The following is a 25409-nucleotide window of genomic DNA, read 5'->3' on the forward strand; positions in this document are numbered from 1 at the left end:
AAAACACACTTAGAATTCGAATTTCGATGAAACTTTTATTTCAAATTAAAGTTTGGTTTATGCCATTATGTGTGAAATACAACATCATTTAAATGTCCACCTAGGGCTTCCTCGCACACCTTGATCCGGAACAGGTAATTTTCGATGACTTTTCGGCACACATGGGGCGGTATCTCGGTCATAACTTTACGAATGTTGTCTTTCAAATGTTCAAGAGTTTGCGGAGAGTTGGCATGGTAACGGTCTTTCGCGTAATCCCACAAAAAAAAGTCTAGCGGGTTCAAATCGCATGATCTGGACGGCCAATTGGCATCACCAAAACGCGAAATTATTTATTTATTTATTTATTTAAATCTGATTCATCTGACATCTGTGGTCTTAATGAATAAATATATAATAATATAGTACAATTATTTATGTAATCGACGAACTAGTTAATCTGTTTTTAAAGCGGCTGCATGTCTCGCCGAAATCAAATAGATCCTCCACCAATGTGAAAGTTCGAATCATCGACGACAGCGGTTCGTTGTATCCGAATAAAGTACGATGAAATCTGTTCTGTAGCAAAAATCGCTGTTCGAATTTACGCACTACATTAGCGATTGTGTTCTCTGTAGGCCGTCCATGACGACCAAAATCCGTCCGTAATGCTCGAAAAACATTTGTCGGTTTTTCATCATTTTTATAGTATAATTTAACAAAATTAATACGTTGTGCGATGCTAAAACGATCCATATTGTAAAATGGCAGACATTCAACTAACGATATGACGCTTTGGTTGACAGCTATGTCAAACGGTTGTCAGCGCAGGGCTGTATACTTTCGGAAGCCCAAAATGGAAAACCCTGTATAATTCCCATGCCTTCTTCAAAAGCTGCAAGTCCATTCCTGATGCTTGAGAATGTCCCAAGAACATTGACGTCATGTAACGGTTCACCAAACCCACCCTCTTCTTCAACCCAAAATCTGACATTCAGATCCATCTGTATCCTCTTTGTAGTCTTGTTCAAAGACTCGCCGAAACCAACGACAATGTATAGCTGACAAAGTCTCATCGAACCAAAGATCATCATAAAGCTTATTTTATCACGCCCTAGTTAGACATTCTCAGCTTCCTGGTTGTCATGTAACATTCTTCTCAATACAACCATGTATTTTTCAGCAGTGTGGAGTGATTTGTGCTACATAACTGTTTCCAGGCACCACAGGAGCTCAGCTTTCGTAGTATGATTTTCAAGCATTAATTTATCGATAGTTTTCGAAGAAGAAACGGAAGGGAATTGGTTGAAGCTGAAAGGCAGATACTGATGCCAAAATGCCAGAAAAACATCGCGAAAGTAAAAGCAGTCTACTTTTGCGCTGTTCACCTTTCGGAAGGAGTAAGTTCACCTACAGGCAAACTGAAAAACCTACAGAGAGTCAAACTAGTCAAATACACCTTTTTTGGTATCATTAACTTTCTAATTAATGCAATAATCAAAATTATAATTGATAGAATTTCATTTTTTCCAGATTGGTGACGAACTTCCCTGATATTCCCTGACATTGTTTGAATTCCCTGATATTCCCTGATTTTCAAGGTAGTCGACACCCTGTCCATAACCTTTTGGTTACTCGACGTTATCTGAACATAAATTTAAAAAAAAAGATAAATCGGTGGTCTGACTCCGGAAGTGCCTTCGTAAAGTAAAATTTTAAATACTTCAATTTATATTGATATACATGCGCTCTGATTGAATGATTTTGAAAATTGTTTAATTATGAATCATGATTGCCAAGTAATTAAAATTCCCTTCATTTCATTTTAAAAAAATATAAACTATTACATGAAAAACATGGATTGAACATCACACGGATGTTGTGACAGTGCCTTAGAAAGTCGCTCTCATTGACAAATCATCACTCGATTATGAATCTACTGCATTGCATGTTGCACCTTATTCACACTGAATCAATATATTGCTGTTCTCTTTTCGCACTCGCATAAAGAGAACATCTCTTCTTCTTCGGGCACGCTCATTTCACTTCAAGTTCATTCGTTTCATTTTTACAATCGTCATTTTCAGAGTGAATTGAGACATTAATTTGTCGAGCTGTTTATATTTCAATGAAAATAGATTTGCTGTAATCGAAGCAACTAACTAAAACGGTGTGGTGAAAGGTCGAGCAGTAGGTAAACATGAGTAATCATTTGCCGACTCCGATGGCGTGGTGGTAAGCGTGACTGCTGTGTACTCCTATGTCACATTAACTTTAATGTTTTTTTTATTTATTTTACATTTCATCGAGATTAGTCGTACAGGCAGATTGATTAATCCTATTTTTGAATGTGTCCTTGGATACAGCAAAGCCAAAATTTAAAAATTCTTCATACAAACGACGACAACTAACATCAAACGGGTTGTTTTGTCTGAAGAGAGTACGATGCACCGGTAGACGAAGAAAAACTGCATTCCACGTTGTTCTGGCCGGGATGTTGAAATTAATGTTTTCCAGCAGTACCAAGCGGGTAGACCCATTCTGCTCAGTTTGTCAACCGCAAGAGAATGTGGTACTCTATCAAATGATTTTGTGAAGTCGACATATATGGCGTCGATTTACTGCCACTTTTCCAGATCGGCGACCAACGAAGAGACATAAACCATCAAGTTTGCTATAGTCGAGCGTTTTCTTCCTATCCGATGCACGTGAGGATAACACGAATCGTGGATAAGACTTTCGAATGTTTAAGGCAAGCAACTCAAAATAGAGATACCGCGGTAGTTTGACGTCAGCTTTATGTATAAGAGTGACCGTAGCCGTTTTCCAAAAGCTTGGGAAAATACCCTCTTTTATGGAACGATTGAAGATGATGGTGATGGGAACGGTGAGCGCGTCGGCACAGTTCTTGATGAAAAACGGAGATAGACGATTAGGTCTCGCGCCTTTGGCTACATCTAATCCCTGCAGTTTGTTCAGCACATTGTCGGCCGAAAAGTTTAAAGGTGCCATATTTAAATTATAACGAGGCAAACTGCCCAGGTATGCTTCAGACGAAAGTGGTCGGTCATTTCTTAGCACACTACTGAAGAAAGTCGAAAACAAGTTTGCCGATTCGAGAGGAGTTCCGGTTCAAATTCCTTTCTATTCAACTTTGCGTAGCTCACTCCTCGACCGAAAATAGCGTTTCCTAGCTTTACGAAGACCATTTCTTTAATGCTGCAGTTCGTTGTTCCATCATGGCTGTCGCTTCCCGCCGGATCGGCATCACTTCTTCACAGGGATTACATCATAGACTATTGAAAGCACTCGTTGATAAAAGATGGCAACAGTCTCATCGATGGTGCACCTGTTCAAACATTCGTTCCAACGGACAGCGGCGATCATTAAATTTAGCGATGCAAAATCGCATTGACTAAAATCAAAATCTTAAGGATCCGAGATGTTCGAACTGTCGCTTTCACTAGCGATTTCGAATTTCAAACACCAAATCAACCAGTCTTCCCTGCACGTTTGTCAGATGATTATTCTGATAGAGACCACTTCCTACAACCAACTCTATCAAAGCGATTTCTTGCTCGGAGGAAGCATTCACCGTCTCACTGTTTGGTGGGAAATAGATAGCGAATACTAAAAGCTCGAATTTCGATAGCACAATGCGAACGACGATGTTTTTTAGTCGTTCACATCCAGTAACGACAATGTATGTACCCTGCAGCCCGTTTCTCACGCCGGTCAATACTCCACCTCTTCGCAGGAAACAGCTGGACCTTGGATTTCTCTTGCAGTGATAGATCGTGTAATTGCAGGTGAGCTCAGAATTTCGAATATCACTATTCAGCCAGATTTCAGTAAATGCAATGACGTCGTAGTCTCTGTTGGGCAAGGCGAAAAACAGCGTTTGTTTTTTGCGGAGGCCACGTACATTCTGATAGTACAGAGTAAGCGCTAATTGTTGGGTTGTTTGCAGATTTTTCCCAGGATCATCACTTGTCAAGCTAAAGCAGTGAAATTGATCAGCCAGCGTATGTATTCCAGCAAGTAAATACTTGCCTGTAGTGAGATTTTGAAAAATCTCCACATCAACCACGACTTCAGGACCAAGACGCCTTCGTTGGTTAGAACATACGACGGACGATTTGTTATATTGGTGACGCGAGGAAATTAGATTCCATAAACTTGGCTTGGTTGCATCTCGGTGAAAAGCGATTTTTGAAGTTATTTAAGCAATACTGATTGTCTAGAAGCGATTACTTTGTCAGGTGGCGTAAATGGCTATCAAATAATTCATGGCCATATTGGCAGGCGTAGGACCGGTACGACTGCAGGTAGATGATACGAATGGCTCGACTGTGATGGGGAGATGTGAGCCTTCCAACATGCAAGTACTGCTTTGTCCCGGGATACAAGTCCTCATAGGGATCTTGCTGGTGTGATGAAGGAACTGCTGTCTTGTTGATTCAGAGTGCCACAATTTTCAAATTCTCTGAACAATAATCCAACATATCAAGTCGCTGGATCCAGACACATGTGTTTGAGTGACGGATCAAGACCAATTTTCGAGGATACTAATTATGTGTTACTTACGCAGATGACATCAGCATGATTGCGATATGTACAGATGAAGTCGAACGCCTGAATAAGCTGTTCAGCCAGTTCGAATCGGTTGGGGGTGCAAAACTGAGTAGACAAAGTAGAAACGAATATTCTTACGCCTGAATGGCTAATGTGTAATAGATGAAAATTCGTATCGGTAAGATAGAAACACTCTTACGTCTGCTACTGTGTAATATACGACATGAGAAAATAAAAATGTACACGGTAAATACGGCTCTGTTACAGCTGAATTGCTAAATGAGCCTAATAAAAAATAAACGGGAACTCTCACTAACACAAAAAGTGACTCTGTTGATTACGTTCGTCGCATCGAGAATGTGGTATCTAGCATCAAACATTTTGCCGAACAATGTCCATCAGCACGTGTCCGAATGCAGCAACCAGCGCGTAGCAAAGAAAACGGTGGATTGAACTACAGCTACCAGCGTTTGAATGCAAAGCGCTACTCACCAACCGACATCTTCATGAGATAGGCTCGATGTCATTTCATAGTTTCATCCGAACTCGATAAAATCCTTAGACAGCAAATATGTCTGTCTAAGAGAAATAGATGAACAAGTACCCCTCCTTCCACTTCCTCTCTAATAAAACCCTTACAGTGAGTTGATCCACCGTTTCTTCATTGAGAAAATAGAACGCCCAAGAGTGGAAACAAATTACCCAGCAACGGTGGTGGCGAGTGTGGAGAAATATAGGGTCAACAGAGCTATCCTCGAGTCAACGAAGCTTCAAAAAATTTAAATAATTGAACGATGGTGATGTGACAATTGTCGTCTCACCTCACACGCCGCCTAGAATAGGTCTGAAAAGTTCCAAATCCTGAGCTGTAAACATAGAGACTTCCTACAGTCGAAGGATCCGTCGTTCCAGTCAATGGTCTGAGCTACGAGCATGCCACCATACTTCCAACAACGCTTTGTTGGGCCGAAAATGCTGCCTCTACCATCGCCGTATTCAACCTGGGGTGCATTTCGAAACCAGTGATTTGTGTTCGTTTCGGGCAAAGTTTGGCATTACGTAACATTGTGATCGAGCGTTTTTTAGCTCGAAACGAGAAAAAATGTCTTGAAGAAATGGTTGATTGTCGTATGGGAAAATGTTCGTAAAACGTTGATTTTAATACTAAACCTTACATCAAACAAAACTTCAATTTGGCCTTTGGTTTTGACGTCTATTTGTACCAGTATGCGAGTATAAATACAATACCTTTAGTAATGTTGCATAATTAATCACTTGTTATTTTAGCACTATGGAATCACGAATAAATGCAATAAGCATCAACACTTCCCAAGTGGAATATTTGACGGAGTTAATGGATTCGGATCACGCCCGAAATTTGCTTAATACCCCTGTCGCGAAAAGGACTTATCACAAATTTTGATTATTACATCTCACAAGTTCAAGCAAGAGAGACAAAATACTTGAAAATTATATTCGCGTAACACGAAAATCTGAACGTTGCTGCAACATACTCTCAGCGTGTAGAAGCTGCGTTATGGGAGGTAGACGAACTGAATGCTACACCTGAACTGCGTGCAGACAGTAGACCAGGATGGCGTTGAGGAGGACTACACCGATGCAGTGAACAATGACGACGTACCACCACCGACGATGGGTGAAGTTAAGGATGCCATTAATCAGCTAAAGAACCACAAATCAGCTGGTAAGGATCGCAGCGGAGCTCTTCAAGGGTGGTCCGGGAAAACTTGTAGAGTGTATGCACCGGTTGATAGTTAGGATCTGGGACACAGAACAGCTACCGGAGGAGTAGAAGGACGGGGTAATCTGCCCCATCTATAAAAAAGGAGCTCGAGGTGGTAGAGGAATTTGTCTACCTTGGCTCGTTGATAACAACTGGCAACAACAAAAGCTGTGAAATTCGAAGACGCATAGTCAATGGAAGTCGTGCCTACTATGGGCTCCGCAAATTCTTGAGGTCCAACAAACTCCGACCCCGTACGAAGTGTACCATGTACAAATCTATAATTCAACTGTTTGTTCTCTATGGGTACGAACCATGGAAAATGCTTGAAGAGAACTCACAAGCGCTTGGTGTTTTTGAAGGCCGAGTGCTCAAAACAATATACGGTGGTGTACAGGAAAACGGAGTATGGAGAAGAAGAATGAACCACGAACTGTCGCAACTCTAAGGCGAACCCAGCATCCAGAATGTCGTCATGGTTGAACAAGTGCGATGGGCAGGGCATGTCGCAAGATTGCCGAACAGCAGCCCTGCAAAGATGGTGTTCGCATCGAATCCAGTAGGAACAAGAAGGAGAGGAGCCCAGCGAGCGAGGTGGTTGGACCAGGTGGAGCAGGACTTGGCAAGAATCGGTGCAGCCGGGAGTTGAAGAACTGCAGCCATGAATCTGGTTTATTGGCGAAAAGTTGTGAATCAAATCGAATCTCAATGGGATGTAGAATAATAGTAAATAAATAAAGTAACATGAAAATCCAGGTTCGCACGCGCAGGAGTTTCGCACGGCGACTGGAGTGGGAAATGTAGCATACTTTGGGCACCACTATTGTGTTATTCTTGCCTTCTTCACAACGTTTCCCCAATAATCCATGCCTGCAATACTCCAACCCCGGGCGACATCAATTCTTCCTAAGTGATGCTCCATCTGATCCAACCAGCTCGCCCGCTGGGCCTCTCTTCTTCTTTTCCCAACCGGATTCGTTACGAACACCATCTTTGCAGGACTGCTGTTTGGCATTCTAACAACAAGACTCGTTCATTCTTGCCGACTTTCAAAACGCTAGTGTATCCGTAGGATTGTGCCAGTTCGTAATTCATTCCAAACTCCGTTTCCTGTACACCACCGAATATTCTTTTGAGCACTCGATGATCGAAAACACCATGTGCATGCACGTCCTCTACGAGTATCGTTCATGATTCGTGGATGTGGAGAGCTACCGGTCGTACAAGAAATTTGCACATGACACACTTCGTACAGGGTCGAAGTTTGAAGGACCTTACAGATTTGTGGAGCCCTTTTGTTGTTGTCAGTTGTTATCAACGAGCTAAGGTAGATAAACTCGTCGACCACCTTTTTGCCGTCAATTACAACGCTACTACCAAGAGGCCTGTGTGAGAATCAGTCCCTCCTGCCAGCATGTATTTGATCTTAGGCGCATGAATCCCAAGCCCAATCAGACCTGCATCGTGTTCCAGGACTTATACGTTGAAGCTAATATCGCCGTAGCAACCTACACTACGTCATTTGTCAGGTATACTTTGTTGGTTAATTGTGCATCAATGTTATTTGGGTGGATAATTCCAAAATCCTTTGATACATATATTGTTTTTACTTACTCTTCCTTTGGGATTTTTATCCGGATGATACATCTGAGCCAACCTGTAGTAACTTTTGCGTATAATCGATTCATCGGGTTTCGGAATTTTCGCCAAATCGATTCCAAGATCCTCGTAGGCTTGGGTGACTGTCATTTGGGATGGTTTCTTCTCTACCTCTTTGCGCCACGCATCGAGAGTATGTTTCAGCAATTGGACCTGTTAGAAAAGTTTAGGTTGATGAGATACTTGTCTGAATTTTACACATATATCAGTAACATACCGGGTCTGGAATAGGCCAATCGGGGAATTTCCGTGTGTCGCACAAATGCCGCAGATAGAAGATATGACAAAACAGTTCATTTTCCAGTTGAGGATAGCTTATCGCTGGGATGGCTAGGTATGGATATCGCGCCATCGTGTGTCCCTTCAGTTTGGGCGTAAAATCAGCGATATGCGTGGAAATTTTCTCTATTAACATCCGCCTCATCTCTGAGCTCCAGATTACCTCTGGTGTATCAAATTCCCCCAGGAAAGTCTCGGCAAACTTTTCCGCGCTGTGATTTTCCAAGAAGCAAACCATTGCCTCTGGTAGTAACTGTCCCAGAATACTGCGTTGCATAATACCAGTTTGTGAACTTGTCTCTTCACTGCGGAAAGCTTGCTTTGTGTGTGTCATTTTGAGAAAACGTGCAATTGGAAGGATATTGCTCCCGGTGTACATTAACATGAAGTAAAATACGCCAGTTAGATACACTTTGGACATTTCTGGATTGTCTTCCATTATTTGGCAAAGCAATGAGGCCACTCGTTCCAGTAGGCCTGGATCGTGAGTCAAACAAACTTGTACGATGTGGGGTAAGCAAATAAATTCGCACAGTTTCCGAGATAATCGAGGTCCCGGAATGAGAACTGCTTCGCCGCTACGAGCTCGACTGGGGAAGAAACTTGTACATTTGATAAGGATATCCAACACATGTTGGGACAACTCTGTTTCGTTATACAAAGGTGATCCTTTCGCCATCAAACACCATTTGAGTTGGGGAATTTGTTGAAGCGAACGCCAACCATCCATTCCAATGGCCCAGCAACGTGTTCTGGGAGTCAGTACACCTTTGTTCCAAAGTTCTTTCAACTCGGAGAACGTTACCGGGCCACATCGTTCCGGTTTCTCGTTTTCCCGTTCCACGTTATAGTACCAGTCCTTGTCCTCATGCAGCTTCATGTTTGGACCAGCCTCAATAACATTTGTCTTTGTGTTTGGCGTTGCTCGACCGGTATGCAGATGAGCCAGTGTGACTAGATCAACTAGACAACCTACATGATCTACCAATGGACGGCAGTTGGATTTGTGTAGAACAAGATGTTTTATTAAACCAATCAATGCATCGCGAAGCGCTGGAGATAGACACTGCAACATAGAAGAGAGCGTCAAAAACGAGTCATAAACATACTTCATTGAAGGTATAATTTACACGATCCAGCATTTGAAGTATATAGGTCATATCACTGAAGTACCCAATTTCCTCGTAATATTTTTTGTATACTTTAGCAAGCGCTTGGAGCGACGTAACCGTTAACTGATCATCGTTTAGTCTATTCCTACATAAAACTCTTCGATAAAGAGCATTAAAAAGTTCGATGCTGGAATTAAATTTTGCAATGGATAATAGAATAAAATTATATTAACGAATGATCTTACGGATTTTTTACTAGATTTTGTGGCCAATCGTCCCTCTCCAGAAGCAATCTAATGTAGTAGTCGCCTATTTTTATCTCATCTGCTAGGCACTGGTAATGGACCTCGAACTCCTCGTAGTTCCAGGCGACCAGCATATTGCCTGCCAAATCTTTGTCCGCATTAAATTGCCGAATTTCATTTTCTAGTGAAGCCCTGAGCTCCTCACGAGTTTTATGGTTCCAGATCAAATTAGGCATCGCGTGGTTTTTATTGAACTGATAGAAGAATAACGGAAGATTGACAACTTCGTCGCTCGTCTTTTTCTTCTGTCGTCTGTTTCGCAAAACGATCGGACGATTCTTCTGCGACTGTTGAATTTTCTCCTGTCGATCAATGAGACTTAATCCCCAATGTTTTATTCCTTCCAGGTGTTTTTCGATCAAATAGTTTCGACGTTTGTTTCTACTAGAATGTTGTACTGCGAGTTTCAAGTTGTCACGAAAGTTGAGTTTATCTTCCTCAGCATCCTCTTTTGGCACGGGATCTTCACTTTCGAGAAATGATAACAATCCAGCCGGCTGAAATAGAAATTCCACTATAAATTTCCCAATTTATCCATATGAGTTGGGGAAGAAAAAAATTATTGTACTCACAAAAATTCGCTTCAAAAGATTCATCGCATCCTTGCTATCGGTAATCCATAATCCCACCAAATGTCTGGAGAGTTGCCTATGACTGACCATCGTAGAATCATGCGTTGGAGTATAGAGTGCTACCAATAAGTGATGACACAATGCTGCTTCATCTAACGCCAGCATCTGCATTTGATTCGATATTGCGGTGTCACCTTCCTCAATCAGTGCCCGCATAACTAATCCACTTCCTTTGACAATAGCGAGTGATGGATGCTGGAATAGTTTGTACAATGTTCGACCACGTGTCGCTACCATCTCCAGCAGAACGTCAAACTGTTTTCCGTCTGTTGTTTCACTGTATGGGACACACAGGCCGAATGTCAGAAAGTCCAACATAGCCGATAAGACTAAAGCTCCTGATCCGAGATTGACGTGTTTCGTCCACATATCAAGTAATTGCTCGAGGAAGTTCTTCGAATGCAGTAGGGATGATTTGTTCATCTGCTCTTGCTTCAGATCGTAATCTGCATGCATAGGATGCATCAGAGAATTTATCATGTCTATCGCTGCGTAGGTTATAGCTAAGTTATTCCGCTTTAAGGCATTTACAACCCGAAGACCGATTACTTCTCGGAAACCTGGTAAGGTAGTGAAAGCAGCAAACCCTACTTTGCTAGCCAACAAGCGTCGCAACACGTGAAAGGAAGCCTCCAACTCCACATTGTTCAGTTGATTCAAATCCTCCTTAGTTCCTCCACCAACCAGTGCTTGAAGCGCGCCAGATATCAGACGCTCTTTGTTCTCGGAGAATAAACTCTTTACGATAGGGGGAACATTATGAAACCAAAAACAATTAAACTAATCGTTTTACTTACATCCTGGGTAACACTATAGTTTAGTCCACTATAAGGAATGTTTGCATTGAACCTCTCCAACACATCAAACCGTTTAACGGGATATTGATAGTAGCCAATTATGTATCGCAGGAGATTCGCTTCCGTCTCTTCGTCCACCGAAGATGATAAAGGACCAACACGTTTCCCACGAGGAGTTTTCGAGATGCGCACATGGACATTCTGATTGCCACAAGAACGTACGGAATCCAACAGGGTGGCAAGCAGTGAGTCGCTGAAATGAATAACCTATGATTATTTGTTCCGGAACGATCCTAATCATTTTACTTACCGATCGTTCGTGAGATACGATCTAGTCAGCCCATTTTTGTATTCAATAGAGAACTTTTGTATGTTGTCATCATACCGGATGAGAGCGAAAGTCTCAATCAGAGGTCTCAGTGTGCATATACTATAAGTCTGTGGATCTCGCTCCAATATAGTCGTGTCCGTCAAACATAATATTCGACGCATGGCCTCTGAATGTCGGGGAGTGATTTTATGTACAATAAATTCAGATAACGATGTCTGATGCTGATCACCACTGAACGCTCCGAATCGCTCCCGCTCGAACTGATCGAGCGTTATCTGATTCTTCAATATTTTGATTTCGATACTCAAATATTGCTGGGCATTATTGAACATCATCTGTACCACTTCGTGATGGTTGGCCACCCGGAACAGGTGCAACCGCTTGTTTCCACCATAAGCGAGCACAATGCCATCGCTATACTCTTGAATGCCCACTATGCTATCAATATCTTTGTAATTGTAACTCGCCAATATTGTGTTAGTTGTAGGATCCAGCTGGTCCAGCGAACATGGTGTTACTTCTAAGACCGCTGGTAGTGTTGTGCCTGACCAGTGATACTTGAAGGCATCGAATTTCTGAAATTGATGGAGAAAAAGGTGAATTGGTGTAGACATTTTCGGTTTGTTTTATAACTTAAGACTTAATTCTTTTATATACATTTCATTCGAATCGTATGTGTGAAAAATCAAGGCTAATTTTTCAAACAAAACTCCAGTATAGAATTCGGTCCCACATCTTTAGTTTCCTCCATCAATCCTGGTCCAAATTTCTTTTGACGTAGGACTACGTCTTACATTAAGGGTGCCAAATCAGAAAACAGGTCACGTTTTTATGAAATAAAGTTAATGTTAATAACGATTTTTGCTGCGAACGGATTTTAACGATCTGATATGCTATACAGTCTCCTTAAACAAAGGAAAAGAAGAAGAAGAAGAATAGAAACAGTCGGAGACGAATTAATCGTTGGATTTAAAGTATCCATAAACAAAGGAAAGGAAGAAGATGAGAATAGAAACAACGAAGGGGAATAGCGAAAATAGAATATGCACGGTAGATGCCTCTCGTTAAATACTCAGTGCAATACGTGCATTGATATAAAGAAACAAATTGCGACATATGAACAATTAGTGTATTGTTCTCGCAAAGGCAAGAAAAAATCGTTGCTTCTCAAAATGATTTTACAAAACCACGCAAGCCATTAAACCCTTTCAGGGTTCCCGGAACTTTCTACTCAAGAGTTATTTATGAACGTTCGACGTATTCGCAAATAATATCCGAAATGATAACCCAACAAATAAAAAAAAAAAAGATTGCGTAGTCCTGTGTCCTAAGCGATCGTGTCTCTGTTACAACCCTCCGATTTTTTTTCATTCCTACATTTTCAAAGTCCTGCAGAAGTTTTCCTAACCATCTTATTCACTAGATTCATGATCGTGTACCCTCTGTTGAACGATTGAGAATTATGTCCACGAGTGAAAAACATGAAAGTTATGTCCACGAGTGAAATTCATATCATTCTGGACAAAACGGGGAATAAGCATGTCCGAATCTGTGCAAGTATTGTTTAGAACAGCTATACTCAACTTGCGGCTCACCAGGCTCTTTTGGTTGGCTCGCCTGTCCGTTATCATTTTGTATGTGTAACAATCACGAAAACTTATGAAATCATTTAGGAATCACGAGATGAGTTTAACGGATTTTAACACATCACACATCTACACATCAGTTCAGACAACTAACTAAAATAAAGTGGTATTAGTAGATTAAATGCCTATTAAATACATTTAATCCGATCATTAGGATTGATCCTGTCGATATTATTGAATAAAAATTTAAATATCGATATGAAAAAATGGATATGAAATCATTACCTTTTTTGACGGTTCCCTAATCCATAAATGATTAAAATTAATTATATAACGAAAAAAATACCGCGATACATACTGAATGTATTACGTGTATTGTACTGAGTGCCTGTACTGTTCTCGTGAGAACAAGAATGAATCATGAATCAATCATTTTCAGCTGCGCGTACAAAACAACACAAGCCCATCGATCCTTTTCAGGGCCACTAAAACATACGACTGAAGAGCTATTTAGGAATTTTAGATGCATTCTAAAATTCTATTTAATATTTATGTTTGCCTGAAGAGAGCTTCTGTGATTTCAGGAGCGTGTTTGTTTCTAAAGGGTGTGTCACATCAAATTGCATCACGGAAAAAACGCTGTAGAAATTTAATTTTTAGGAATTATATCTTCAGCTTTCGCTAATAATCAGATAAGAGTGTATAGATCACGTTGGCCATCCTTCATTGTCAATTTTTCGTAAATTTGGAAAAATGTCGTCGAACGAAAAAGAGCGTCGTGAATTAATCCTGTGCACTCATTTCGAGAATCCGGAGTTGTCACATCGGGACATCGGTAAGATGCTGGGAATCGTCCAATCCACGGTCAGCAGAGTACTAAAACGATACTTCGAGAACCTAACCATTGACCGGAAGGTGAAGAACGGCAAAAATGGATGCTCCGTCAGTGAAAAAGATCTCAAGCGCGTAGTTAAGCAGTTTAGACGTGATCCGAGAAGTTCGGTCCGGGATGTCGCCAATAAGCTGAATATGTCAAGTTCATTCGTCCAGCGGACCAAGCAGCGGGAGGACCTGCGTACATACAAGGTTCAGAAGGCTCCTAACCGCGACGAAAGGCAAAACATGGTGGGGAAGAGCGCCCCCTTCGTGATGACCGGCACGGTAAACGGGCAGGTTTACCTTAAGGAGTGCCTACAGAAGCGCTTACTACCCCTATTGAAGCAGCACGAGGGCCCGACCATCTTCTGGCCGGATCTCGCTTCGTGCCACTATTCAAAGGACGTGTTGGAGTGGTACGAAGCCAACGGGGTCACCTTCGTGCCAAAGGAAATGAACCCGCCCAACGCGCCCGAGCTTCGCCCAATAGAGAAATATTGGGCGATTATGAAGCAGGCCCTCAGGAAGAACCCAAAAATCGGAGGCGGACATCAAGAGAAAATGGATTTCTGTTCAAAAAAAACTACAACCTGACGTTGTACATAACCTTATGGACGGGGTAAAGAGGAAGGTGCTAAAATTTTCAAAAGGATCGGTCTACTGGGCGAATTTCTACAGCGTTTTTTCCGTGATGCAATTTGATGTGACACACCCTTTATTGGTGTAATGATGTTGTTTTGAATTGTAGAGGGTTTAAGCTTTCTTGATTTATTCGCCTATATTCTTGAAAATAACAAGATTAATACCATACTAGAAATACTATTTCGAAGATCTTTTTGCTTGGATGACTGACAAATCGCGAATAACGGATTTGTGATTTTTTCAATCGCTTATTCAACTTTCGAGATTTCATTCGGGTTGAAAGTGACGCGAGAGAGTTGTGAAAGTGACGTTGAGAGTTGTGTTCTTCGGTGTAGAACTGAAGTTCAAATTATGTTTCGATGGTATTGCTATCGCCTCCGCAACCACCACATAATAGGTTCGGTTCCGATTTTCTGTTACCGTTCTGTGTCTGCTGAGATGTTTCGTTCTGCGTTGGAGATGTAATTTTGCTAGGCGATATTGAAAAACAACTTAAATATTCAAGGGGTTCGGTATTCCAGTTTCAGTGCTCTAGACAGCGAGCAATCAACAGTACATGTTGATGCTTAGAATTAATTTAACAACTTACTCAAATTGCTTCGCGAAGCGTTCGCGCTCCTCACTCAGTGGAAGCATACATTTGTTGGCCCTTGTCAACTATTAAATATTTGTATCAGAGTTTTATTATTAAATTTCTTCAATGTTTGTGCTCGCCGGCAATTACTCCGCAGTTCTATGTCAACATTTATCTTTTTTTCTTTGCGGCCGCGGCACCATGAGTAATACGTGTTTGTGGCCCCAATGAAAAAAAGGTTGAGTAACGCTGGTCTAGAACAACCATCTTCTTCTTCTTAAATGGCTCTAACGTTCCTAAGGGAATTCGCCGTCTCAACGTATTATTACTTGCGTCATTTTTATTAGTACTTAGTTGAGCTTTCTATGCCAAATAACACGCCTTGAATACATTCTGAGTGGCAAGCTGTAGAATACGTGTGACTACAGTGCAGGTCGGAGAAAATTTCTCCGGCGAAAAATTTCCCCGACCAGAACGCGAATCGAACCCCAACCCCCGGCATGATAATGTGTGACGCTAACCACTCGGCCACGGGAGCACCTAGAACAACCATGCCAGATAGGTATTGCGTCGGGTGGTATCAGGTTTTCGTGTTCTCGTTCTACCCAATCGGCGACATTTGAGATCAACTTGTGGGTTCAACTACCCTTAGGCGCGTAATCCCACTCCTGTTGCCACTTTCTCATTTAACCAAATTTTGCTCCTGCCCACACTTCTCTGTTGCTCTGTACATTTGCCGTTCTTTTCTTGTAACACATATATGTTCTATACACTATATGTTCTGTTCAGCAGTTGGCGGTTCCGTTGCAGTCCGAGAGCTGTCGTCCATACCAAACTACCGTACCTGAGTATTCACGTGGCTACGCTGGCCAGAAGGCGCCTCTTGCTACTGTTTGGCTCTACATTATTCGGCATAAATCTAGCTAACGCCGTATCAACGTCATCTCAGTTTTGTGGCGAGCTATCTGTAGCTCAACCTATTTCATCCTGTTTTACGCAATTTTTATTGGCTCTGCAACCAGCATTTCGATTTGCTCTCGTGTCTCGTCTGTCACCGTTAGAGAAACATCATCAGAGAAGTAATCTGTAATCTTCCCGCCCATTGGAAGCTTCAATGTCAAAACTCCATCGTACATAGTGTCAACTAATCGATTAATCGAATCAATCATACTTCCGGAAATAAGCAATTGAATAACTGTAGAATGTCAATCTCTGTGGTGCTCCCTTGGCCGAGTGGTTAGTGTCATAACTAACATGCCGGGTGTTCGGGTTCGATTCCCGTTCTGGTCGGGGTAATTTTTCGTCAAAGAAATTTCCTCCGACTTGCACTGTGATCACGCGTATTCTAGAGCTTTCCACTCAGAATGCATTCAAGGCGTGTTATTTGGCATAGAAATCTCAACTAAGTACTAATAAAAATGACGCAAGTAATACTACGTTGAGACGGCTAAGTTCCTCTAGGAACGTTAGTGCTATTGAAGAAGAAGAAGAAGAAGAAGAAGAATGTCAATCTATCCAAACGCCCTAACTGCTCCGTTTTGATTGAACCGATTTACGGTTTTCCCAACACAACAATCAAAACCAAGGTACCTAGGGAAATTGGCATTGCAAATACATGCAAGTTGGGGGAACTTTTGTTCCCACCGACATGTGTTCCCTAACACAGCCATCAAAACTAAGGTGCCTCATATACATTGCGTTTGGTCAAATTCTTTACTTACACAACAAATATGTTGAATTCAATTAAATTCGAAAATTGTTTCATTCAATCAATGATTTAATCAATACAAAAAAAATTACGGTAGTCCCTATATCAACCTATATCATACACTAGCTGACCCGGCAAACTGCGTCCCGCCCAAAAATTATTTTTCGTTATCACATTCATGTTTCCTTACTAAGCGCTGTTCATGGGTCTAATCGCAGAATTGTTCATTGATTGAAAAAAAATTACCTTTTACTATAAAATTCCTAGTACTTCTACCAAAACTCGTCATTATAATATCAGATTATTTTCAGACACAATTCTCGTTCAAGATTTTTCAACCACTTGCAAATAAAATGTTTCTCCGTTACATGGAATAAGATAAAGGGAGAAGTGTCTAACCGCCATAGAAACATTTATTGCATCCTTAAACCTCCACATGCCAAATTTAGTTTCGTTTGCTTGATTAATTTTCGAATAATGCAGAAGTCCACATGCTAAATTTGGTTTCGTTTGCTTGATTAATTTTCGAGTAATGCAGAAATTTGTATTTCATTTGTATGGCAGGTTAGAGAGGGGGGTAGTGTCTAATCACCATAGAAATATTTATTGCATCCTAAAACCTCCACATGCTAAATTTGGTTTGGTTTGCTTGAATAATTTTCTAGTAATGCAGAAATTTGTGTTTCATTTGTATGGCAGCCCCCTTTTAGAGAGGGGGGAGGGGTTTCGAACTATCATAAGAACCATCCCCGACCCCAAAAAACCTTACATACCAATTTTCCATTTTTATATATATATAGATATAACCCACTCATTGCTTAACCATTTGATTCATTCTCACCTCTTTGATACAACAGGTTAGCTCAGATAAGAAGAAAAAAGAAATGAGCTGTAATCGTTGCTTTCTTCGGAATCCTTTGTGCTCGCGCTGATCTTTCGAATAAAATATTTTGTTTAATTTGTTAGTTGTATTTTTTATGCGAGTTTGATGGCACAATTCGATTCTGGACATTCTTGTTATAATGAAGACCTATTTGAATAAATTCTCCCCAAACCATCAAAATTCTATCTCCAAAGATTCGAGTCGGACAATAGCCAACCCCATCGGGTTCACTATTTCAGGTGATCTTCTATGATGAAAAGAAAATCAACCTAGATAGAATTGCTTCATACTGTAAGGACGTACGGAACGAGTAGCGAAGTCTTTCAACTTGTAACTTCGATGGCGGAAGTTTGACAACTTGGGGAAAATTTTCTCAAAGAAGCCTGATTGAGATAGATAATTAACACGAATGAATAGGCAGGTGTACAGCGAAGTACATCAGGATCATTTACTGCTGTTTTACATCAAAACCACCGTAATAATTGGATAATCCGATAGAGTAGCGCATCAGTTCATAAAAGCCGGACGGCCATGGCATAAAGCTTGTTTTTGGCCAGCATGTTCACCAGATCTAAACCCAATCAAGAAATTACGGATCACTCTTGAATAGTACAAATAGTATATGTAGTTAACAAGCAGTATGGATGCTTTGAAAAGCCTAATCGAGCAGTATCCTATCCGTGCAACGATATACAAACTACAACATGTCGCAGCTTGGACGAAACCACGTCAAATAGGTTATTTAAACTGATTGAGAACTAAATGTGATCCACGGATTAGAAACTGGTTGTAATTTATGTAAAATTCATTTTAATTTTGTAAAGGAGTGACAATTCTCCACCTGATTCCACTCATTCTACTTTACTCATATTGTAACGGAACAATATTCTACAACGTCGACTTACGCAATTTTGATTGCATCTAAGAGACCAATGAACTCTCATAGTTGAATCTACTATCTTCTACTATCAATAAGAATAGCTGGATCGCACCGATTTCATGTCTTCATGATTATATAGAATAAGACGTGATGTTACTTTAATTATAAAAAACAGGACTTTTCAACCAACTGGTCCACAAAGTTACAACAACAATCTTATTCAACATGCGAATTCGTCAGAACAGCTGCAAAAGAATAACGAATAAAGATTATCAATGACAATATCTGCACTGGAAGAAAACATGACATAACCATTTTTATATAAATTTTGTGTTATTCATTGTTTTTTCATCAATTGCAAAGAATCGTGTTATCCTATCACATAGAAAATCTTTTTAACGTTAATACCTCTTTACCGGCTGAATTATAATAATCATTTCATTCGAAAAATAAAATGTCAAAGAGTTGTATGATTGTCACTCATTGGTTCAAAAAATCGTTTCAAAATTGCTTTAAAAACAGGCTATTGAAATCATAACAATCTAGCTCATTGATGATGATTGCTTTTGTGGTGATCGGAATGTGTTCCCGAACACGGACGCAATATCAAGGCACCTGGAAAAACTGTTACGCGAACACATGCAGGCTGATGGGAGCCCACATTTGTCCACTCGGTGTGCGAGAAGTCAAACTTCATTGTTCTCATTTCAGTTTGGTAACACATGCTGGCTGTGATTTCTCTTAGTCGCTTGCAAATGCGCTTGAGCAAAGGAAGATTTGCACATTCGGTTCCGGTGATCCAATCTTATCCAAGAGCATCAGTTTCTGATTTGTTTTCGCATGGAATGGTCATGAGGAAATGTTCGCTGGCAAATGCGTTCGAAGGAGGGAAGATTTGCGCATTCGGTTCCGGTGATGCAATCGTAACCAAGAGCATCAGTTTCTATTCTGCTTCCGCGGGGAGTGGTCATGGAAACTCCCGTGTATTATTCTCACGAGAAAAAAATAGAGTTATGCATCAAACTTCATCAGTTGCTTTTGCAAAACCACGCAAACTCAACGGTTCTTTTCTGGACCACCAACACGTTCGGAATAGTTGAATTTCATGTTATTTACAATTTCCTACTCATACTTATCCACTCACATACTAACATAGAACAATTTCAGCAATCTTTAATTATTCATTTATTCATTGAGAATTCATTCAGGTGCGATTTCAAACAAATTATTACAGAGCCAGCGGTAGTCCTACGTCTACCTTGCGGTTATATCCCACTTCTAGATTTTAATTTCAAAGCTGATGAATAGATGTTACAAACACGTTGGTAACCAAACAGCAACCGCAGCACCACTAGTAACTAAAATTTTTACAAATGAGCGGCTCAGAATGCAAGGGGTGTAAGTGACTTGATCGATTTCTCTTCATCAACTTTTTATTTAGTTAATAACTCAACTGCAAAAACGTTCCAATTTGAGTTTGCTATATAATCCGATAGATGAGGTTCTGACCTATCTTCCACATTGTCAAATACAGCTGGGAATGTATTTGCAGCTAAGTTATGAACAAAACAGAGAGTCGATGTAGAGAAATCGATCAAATCACTTACACCCCTTTCATTCTAAGCCCCTCAAATACAATTAATAATAACGGCAAAAAATTTCTTGCAAACTAGTAAAATTAGTCTTACTAATTATTTCCCTTAGTGTGAAGAATAATCGATTATTTAAAGCCGGGTTCAGACGGTGCGAGTAAGCATACGAGTCGGTCTAGTCAGTTACTGCAGTACAGCTACTCACACCGTGTGAACACATCATGCCAGTTAGTGTCATGTGTGATTCGGCGTGCGAGCTACTTCAAATTTTTTTGAATTTACTCGCACTCGCATCCCTCAAAACGTCAAAAACAGAATTTAGCGCTCGAATCAGGGATGCCAAATCTTTACATTGTCTTTACATGTCTCTATTTTTAAGATATTTGAAAATATGCGAAGATTATTATAGACTTGAAAATTATTGAAAAAACAAATAAAACCCTCATAGTTTCTAAGCGGAATCGTTGTTATTAAACGGTTTTATTTAGCTTGCCCTGTAATCTGTTTGTATGTTTGTAACATGTCCCACATTAGTAGAAATTTGACCCCCTTCTTGTTGACCGATTGATCTGAAATTTGGAACACACCTTTATCTCTGTAGTCATTACAAAACTGCGTATTTCATTATCTTGTAAATCCAAGATAGAGGCCGCTACAAAATGGCGGATCCCTTTCTTCCTCAAAACCTCATCAATGTGGGTTTTCCAAAACCCCATCAATATGGGTATCAAATGAAAGGGCTTGACTAGCAGAATACAGTTATTTAAGAAAAATGCAAATCCAAGATGGCTGCCACTACTAAATGGCGGACTACATAGTTTCCCAAAACTTCATTAATATGGGTGTTGGGGGGAAGCAAACTACGCCACTGATGACTTGATCTGAACCTGCGCATCCGGACGGTGCCACTCCATGACGCACCCAGACAATCATTGACAGCTAGCTGTCATCACTGTCATTCTGAAAACTTCTCTCGTACCACACATTCTTTGCTAATCACAAAAAAGGAGTAGAGATAGAACCCAAAATAAAGTTGAATTCCCAAATTGTTAAATAATTGAATCATCCTGTCGTGCTTTGAATTTAAAACGAGGAGATCAAATGTAGGTAAAACCTAATAATGTAAAGTTCTTGTTTAATTATTGTTTCTCTTAATAAATACAGCTTTGAGCTCGCTATACATTGATAAAAACGCGTGCTGAATAGAACCTCCGAAACCCCCGTAACAATGGGTATCAAATGAAAGGGATTGACTAGCAGAACACGGTTATTTATGAAAAATGCAAATCCATCAAAATTCTACCAAATGGCGGACTACATATTATGTCAAAACACCATTAATATGGGTATCAAATGAAAGGGCTTGAATAGTAGATCACAGTAGATCATGAAAAATTAAAATCCAAGATGGCCGCAATCACAAAATAGCAATATACTTTATTAAACGGTTTTATTTAGCTTGAACTGTTCGTATGTATGTATGTATGTCTGTAGGATTGTCCCACAGTAATAGAAATTTGACCAATAGGAACTGACCGGATAGGAACTGCTGTCATTTTAAAACTGCTTATCTTGAAAAATCCAATTTGGCCTCCGCTCAAAATCGCTGATTCCATATCATCTCAAAAAAAAAGGTTGATTGAGATATGTGTATCAAACCAACGAACTTGACTTGGAGAACACACTATGTATTTTCTGCAATCTACTCAATATCGGTATCAAATGAAATTTTTTGACTGATAGAATACAGTACAATGCCTTTATTGTAGAGAAATATTCTAATGAAACAGATAATGTACTAAAAACTAGAAAATAAAATGAGTAAACAAAAACTTTTTAAATTATAAAATCCATTCATTTTCATTATCCACAATTAGTGATTTCATCATATGTCCCACTATTTTATTTTAGTCTTATCAATGCCCTAGACTAATGAAGGAGAGGTGTGATAACTACTAACTGCAACTTGCCTAATTATTTTCTCTAGCTTTTAGTACATTATTATGTTTAATCACAAATAAACCGTTTAACTTAAAAAGTTTTTTTACTCATTTTATTTTGTTTTGCACGCTGGTGGGGCACGTTTTCTTTTTGAGATAGTTTTCTTGGGATTCTAAATATAAAATCATTATCGGGCACAATTTTCATTCGAAATTCACTCACAACTTCCAAAAAAAGTATTGTTCTAAAAAACAGAATACATATTCCATTTAAAAAAGTAGATTTTCATTCATTATTTTAGTTTTTGAGGCGTATTCATTCCTCCTGCAAATCTACTATCATTTTCATTTCACAAATTGGTACACGAAGCTGCTGTCAAGGCGAAATAATTCAAAATTTGAAAAATCTTTTAGACTGCCATTTGTAGCACTACATACTTTCGGAATTATTTTAGCTATGGATGCTTTCGAGATTCTAAAAAAATATCGACAATAATCTGAACGATATTCCAGAAGAAAGGTACAACATTTCTAGTTTCACTTATGTAGGTATAGCATCCCTCATGAGTGTATCTTGCGTTGTATTTGTGGAGCAATTAAATCCAACAGTTTTTTCACTTTTTCAGGTGTTATTCTCAACACTGCTCTGTACTCTCGGGGATCATCATCGTAGAGTTACTTCAATATTGTATTTGTTGCTCCTTTTTTTTGCATCCAATTCCTGGACCGAATCCTTTTTTCTTTCTGCTTTTTCCGGATAGTACCTTCAGTTCAAAGAAATTCAGCACAAAGTATTTTTAAACACGGCCAGTGTGTGTTTAGCGATAAAATTGTGTAATGATAAATTCAACTGAAAATCTAAGACGAAAACTGCCAATAAAGAAGTCGATTTCGGATCAATCATCTGACAAATTCGGATCTGATTGCTGTTTCTGACGATTTGATGGACATTTGAAAAACCGCCTGGCATCTCTGGAAAACCTGTGCCGTAGTATCTAGTTTCTTGCCAGCAGCTCACATTGTGTGAACGGACAAGGCGAGTCAACCATTTGTCAAGCGAGTTCACCGGGTCAGTAGCTGCTCATTGTGAAGCCAGCTACTAGCAACGTATAAATGGGCCTTAAGGGCGATTAGTCGTATCGAATAAGGCCGAGGTGACATTGGATCGGAATACGCAAGATTTTTTTTGTACGATAACTGACAAAGAGAAACAAACAATTTTGTTCGATAGAAGCAGGCGAATTCGAACAAAGAAAGGGGGAAGCAATGTAACCACACCAATACAATTCAATGTGGTTGTTTTCTTTCACTATTGCGTACACCACATTTCCGCAATCAATGTCACTGCCGCCTAAGGCTAAGGTTACTTTGGATCGGAGTACGCACGAAAATTTGATTGTACGATAACTGACGAAGAGAAACAAACAATTTTGTTCGATAGAGGCTGGCGGATTCGACCGAAGCAAGGGGGAGCAATGTAACCACACCAATACAACTCAATGTGATTGTTTACTTTCATACAATTTGTACGACCACTTTTCTGCATCCAGTGTCACCGCCGCCTAAAGCTTGTTTTATAACCCTTCACAATGAAGACAATGAAGATAAATTTACGCTAATTTTTGCGAACTTTTTTCGCCAACCAATCAGAACGAAGCACGGGATCTCTTGTGAAAAAGCGAAAAAAATAGAACTTCCCAAGCTTTTGCTGCGCAAAAATACGAATTCGCGTTACTTTGACAGTTGCCTCTACCCACACCCAGAGATGCTAGGTTTGAAGACATGTTTTCATTTTGAAGACATTCGACTTACTGCGAAAACATTTTGAAGACATTATGAAATATATGAAGACAGTTCAGTATGATTGGATACGTGGGCTTTTGAGAGATATTATTTCCATGAAATTCTAATTGGCGATCTAACGTACAAATCTACACCTAGGCGGCGCTGCGGTGAAAATGATGATGGTTTTAAATTTTGCCATGTGAGCTTATGGAAGGTTTGTAGTTCTTTCTATAAATTACAATGTTATAATCGTAAAAGATTATTTGATTGCGATGAGTTTGTAAGAAATTTAATTCTGCACAATTTTATATATAACATGTTATTTATCTACCTCTTTCAGTAGTGAAAACTATAAAAATGTTGACAATGGTTGAATTAAAGAAGGAAATTCAAGAGCACAATCAAACACAAGTAGAAAAATGCACGATTCCTGCATGTTAGAACTACCTTGGAAAGCCCGGAAGTAAAATATACGTGATTTGTTTTTGAGTTTTAGGTTACATTAGCATCATTTTCTTAGTTCAAAAACAAAATCCAGATGTCTCACCGATCGTTTACGTTTTGCGTTAGATCGCCAATTATTGGCCGAAAACATCGCCAGAAGAAGTAGACCTTTCAAACAACCTTTTCACAAATCGAAGGTTTTCCGGATACATATCGTTTCAATAATTACTTTCATTGATATGCGGCCTGATTCTGCGTGGCGTGTGAGGTGAGATGACAATTGTCACGTATGTCACGCGATTCCACCAGGCGTATGCCGTGAGAAATCTCACTTGAATGAACTCTTACCGTTTTCCCGCTCTCAAATATACGTGACGATGAACTGGGATTTTTAGGTGACAATCGTCGATATTTCTTGAGGTGTCGACAGCGCATAAAAACAAATGAAAAATCGAAGAGTGTCGTTTTGGGTCGTATAGAATCGATAGTAATAGTATTGTATGTTTCAATAAATTCAATTTATCATCAATTTTCACAGTGCGAGTGACGAATTGCAAGTAGTTTGAATTTTTGTGAAAGCGGTAGTGAATCTGTTATCCCTCAATCGGACGACTAAGCACACCGGAATTGTTTCTATTTCATGAAATCTATTTATTTTCTCTAAAATATATATATCACGTGGATCTTGTGTTTCATCTATCTAGCCGCGAGTCATCATCACCAAACTGCATATCCATTTCAGAAGTCGTGGTATACGCCGGAGCCGGAGCCAGAGCAACAATTTAGCACTGAGAGCACAGAGAGCAGCAGCAACTACGACCAAAACAAACAATAATGTTAAACTTTACAGGATACGATCAACCGTTTCGGCAAAATGTCCTGATACTCAACGAAATTTTTATGCTAACAAGAGGCCAAGTTAAATCAGATCTATAGATACGGTACTGACTTAAGCAAAATAAATATCTGGCCTCTCTGTGCGAAACAAATAAAATTCTGGGATGTCAGATGTTTTTCACAAATATATGCGATATAAATTTGAAATATTTGTAAATATGTGCTAATGTCTGACATACTAGCCAGTTT

The 25409-nt window shown here is 39.8% G+C and overlaps 2 protein-coding genes and 1 long non-coding RNA gene across 6 annotated transcripts in view; 2 read left to right on the forward strand and 1 right to left on the reverse strand.

The window, feature by feature from the left end:
* LOC129765143 (putative nuclease HARBI1) overlaps positions 1-25409 on the forward strand; it is a 57978-nt gene that overhangs the window by 21552 nt on the left and 11017 nt on the right. The gene's annotated exons all lie outside the window — the stretch shown is intronic.
* LOC129765142 (dnaJ homolog subfamily C member 13) overlaps positions 1-25409 on the reverse strand; it is a 35464-nt gene that overhangs the window by 5325 nt on the left and 4730 nt on the right. For all 4 annotated transcript variants that reach the window (XM_055765033.1, XM_055765030.1, XM_055765031.1 and 1 more), the window contains 7 exons: positions 11393-11988; positions 11083-11335; positions 10226-11023; positions 9594-10150; positions 9367-9535; positions 8175-9302; positions 7913-8110 (listed from right to left, as the gene is read on the reverse strand). In XM_055765033.1, coding sequence (XP_055621008.1) covers positions 7913-8110; positions 8175-9302; positions 9367-9535; positions 9594-10150; positions 10226-11023; positions 11083-11335; positions 11393-11988 — 3699 coding nt within the window. The remainder of the gene's footprint in view (positions 1-7912; positions 8111-8174; positions 9303-9366; positions 9536-9593; positions 10151-10225; positions 11024-11082; positions 11336-11392; positions 11989-25409) is intronic.
* On the forward strand, positions 21121-21899 carry LOC129765146 (uncharacterized). Its single transcript, XR_008741390.1, has 2 exons — positions 21121-21257; positions 21319-21899. It is a non-coding gene; the product is annotated as an uncharacterized LOC129765146 (long non-coding RNA).

Source organism: Toxorhynchites rutilus, chromosome 2 (genome assembly GCF_029784135.1).
Source record: "Toxorhynchites rutilus septentrionalis strain SRP chromosome 2, ASM2978413v1, whole genome shotgun sequence".
Taxonomy (NCBI): Eukaryota; Metazoa; Arthropoda; class Insecta; order Diptera; family Culicidae; genus Toxorhynchites; species Toxorhynchites rutilus.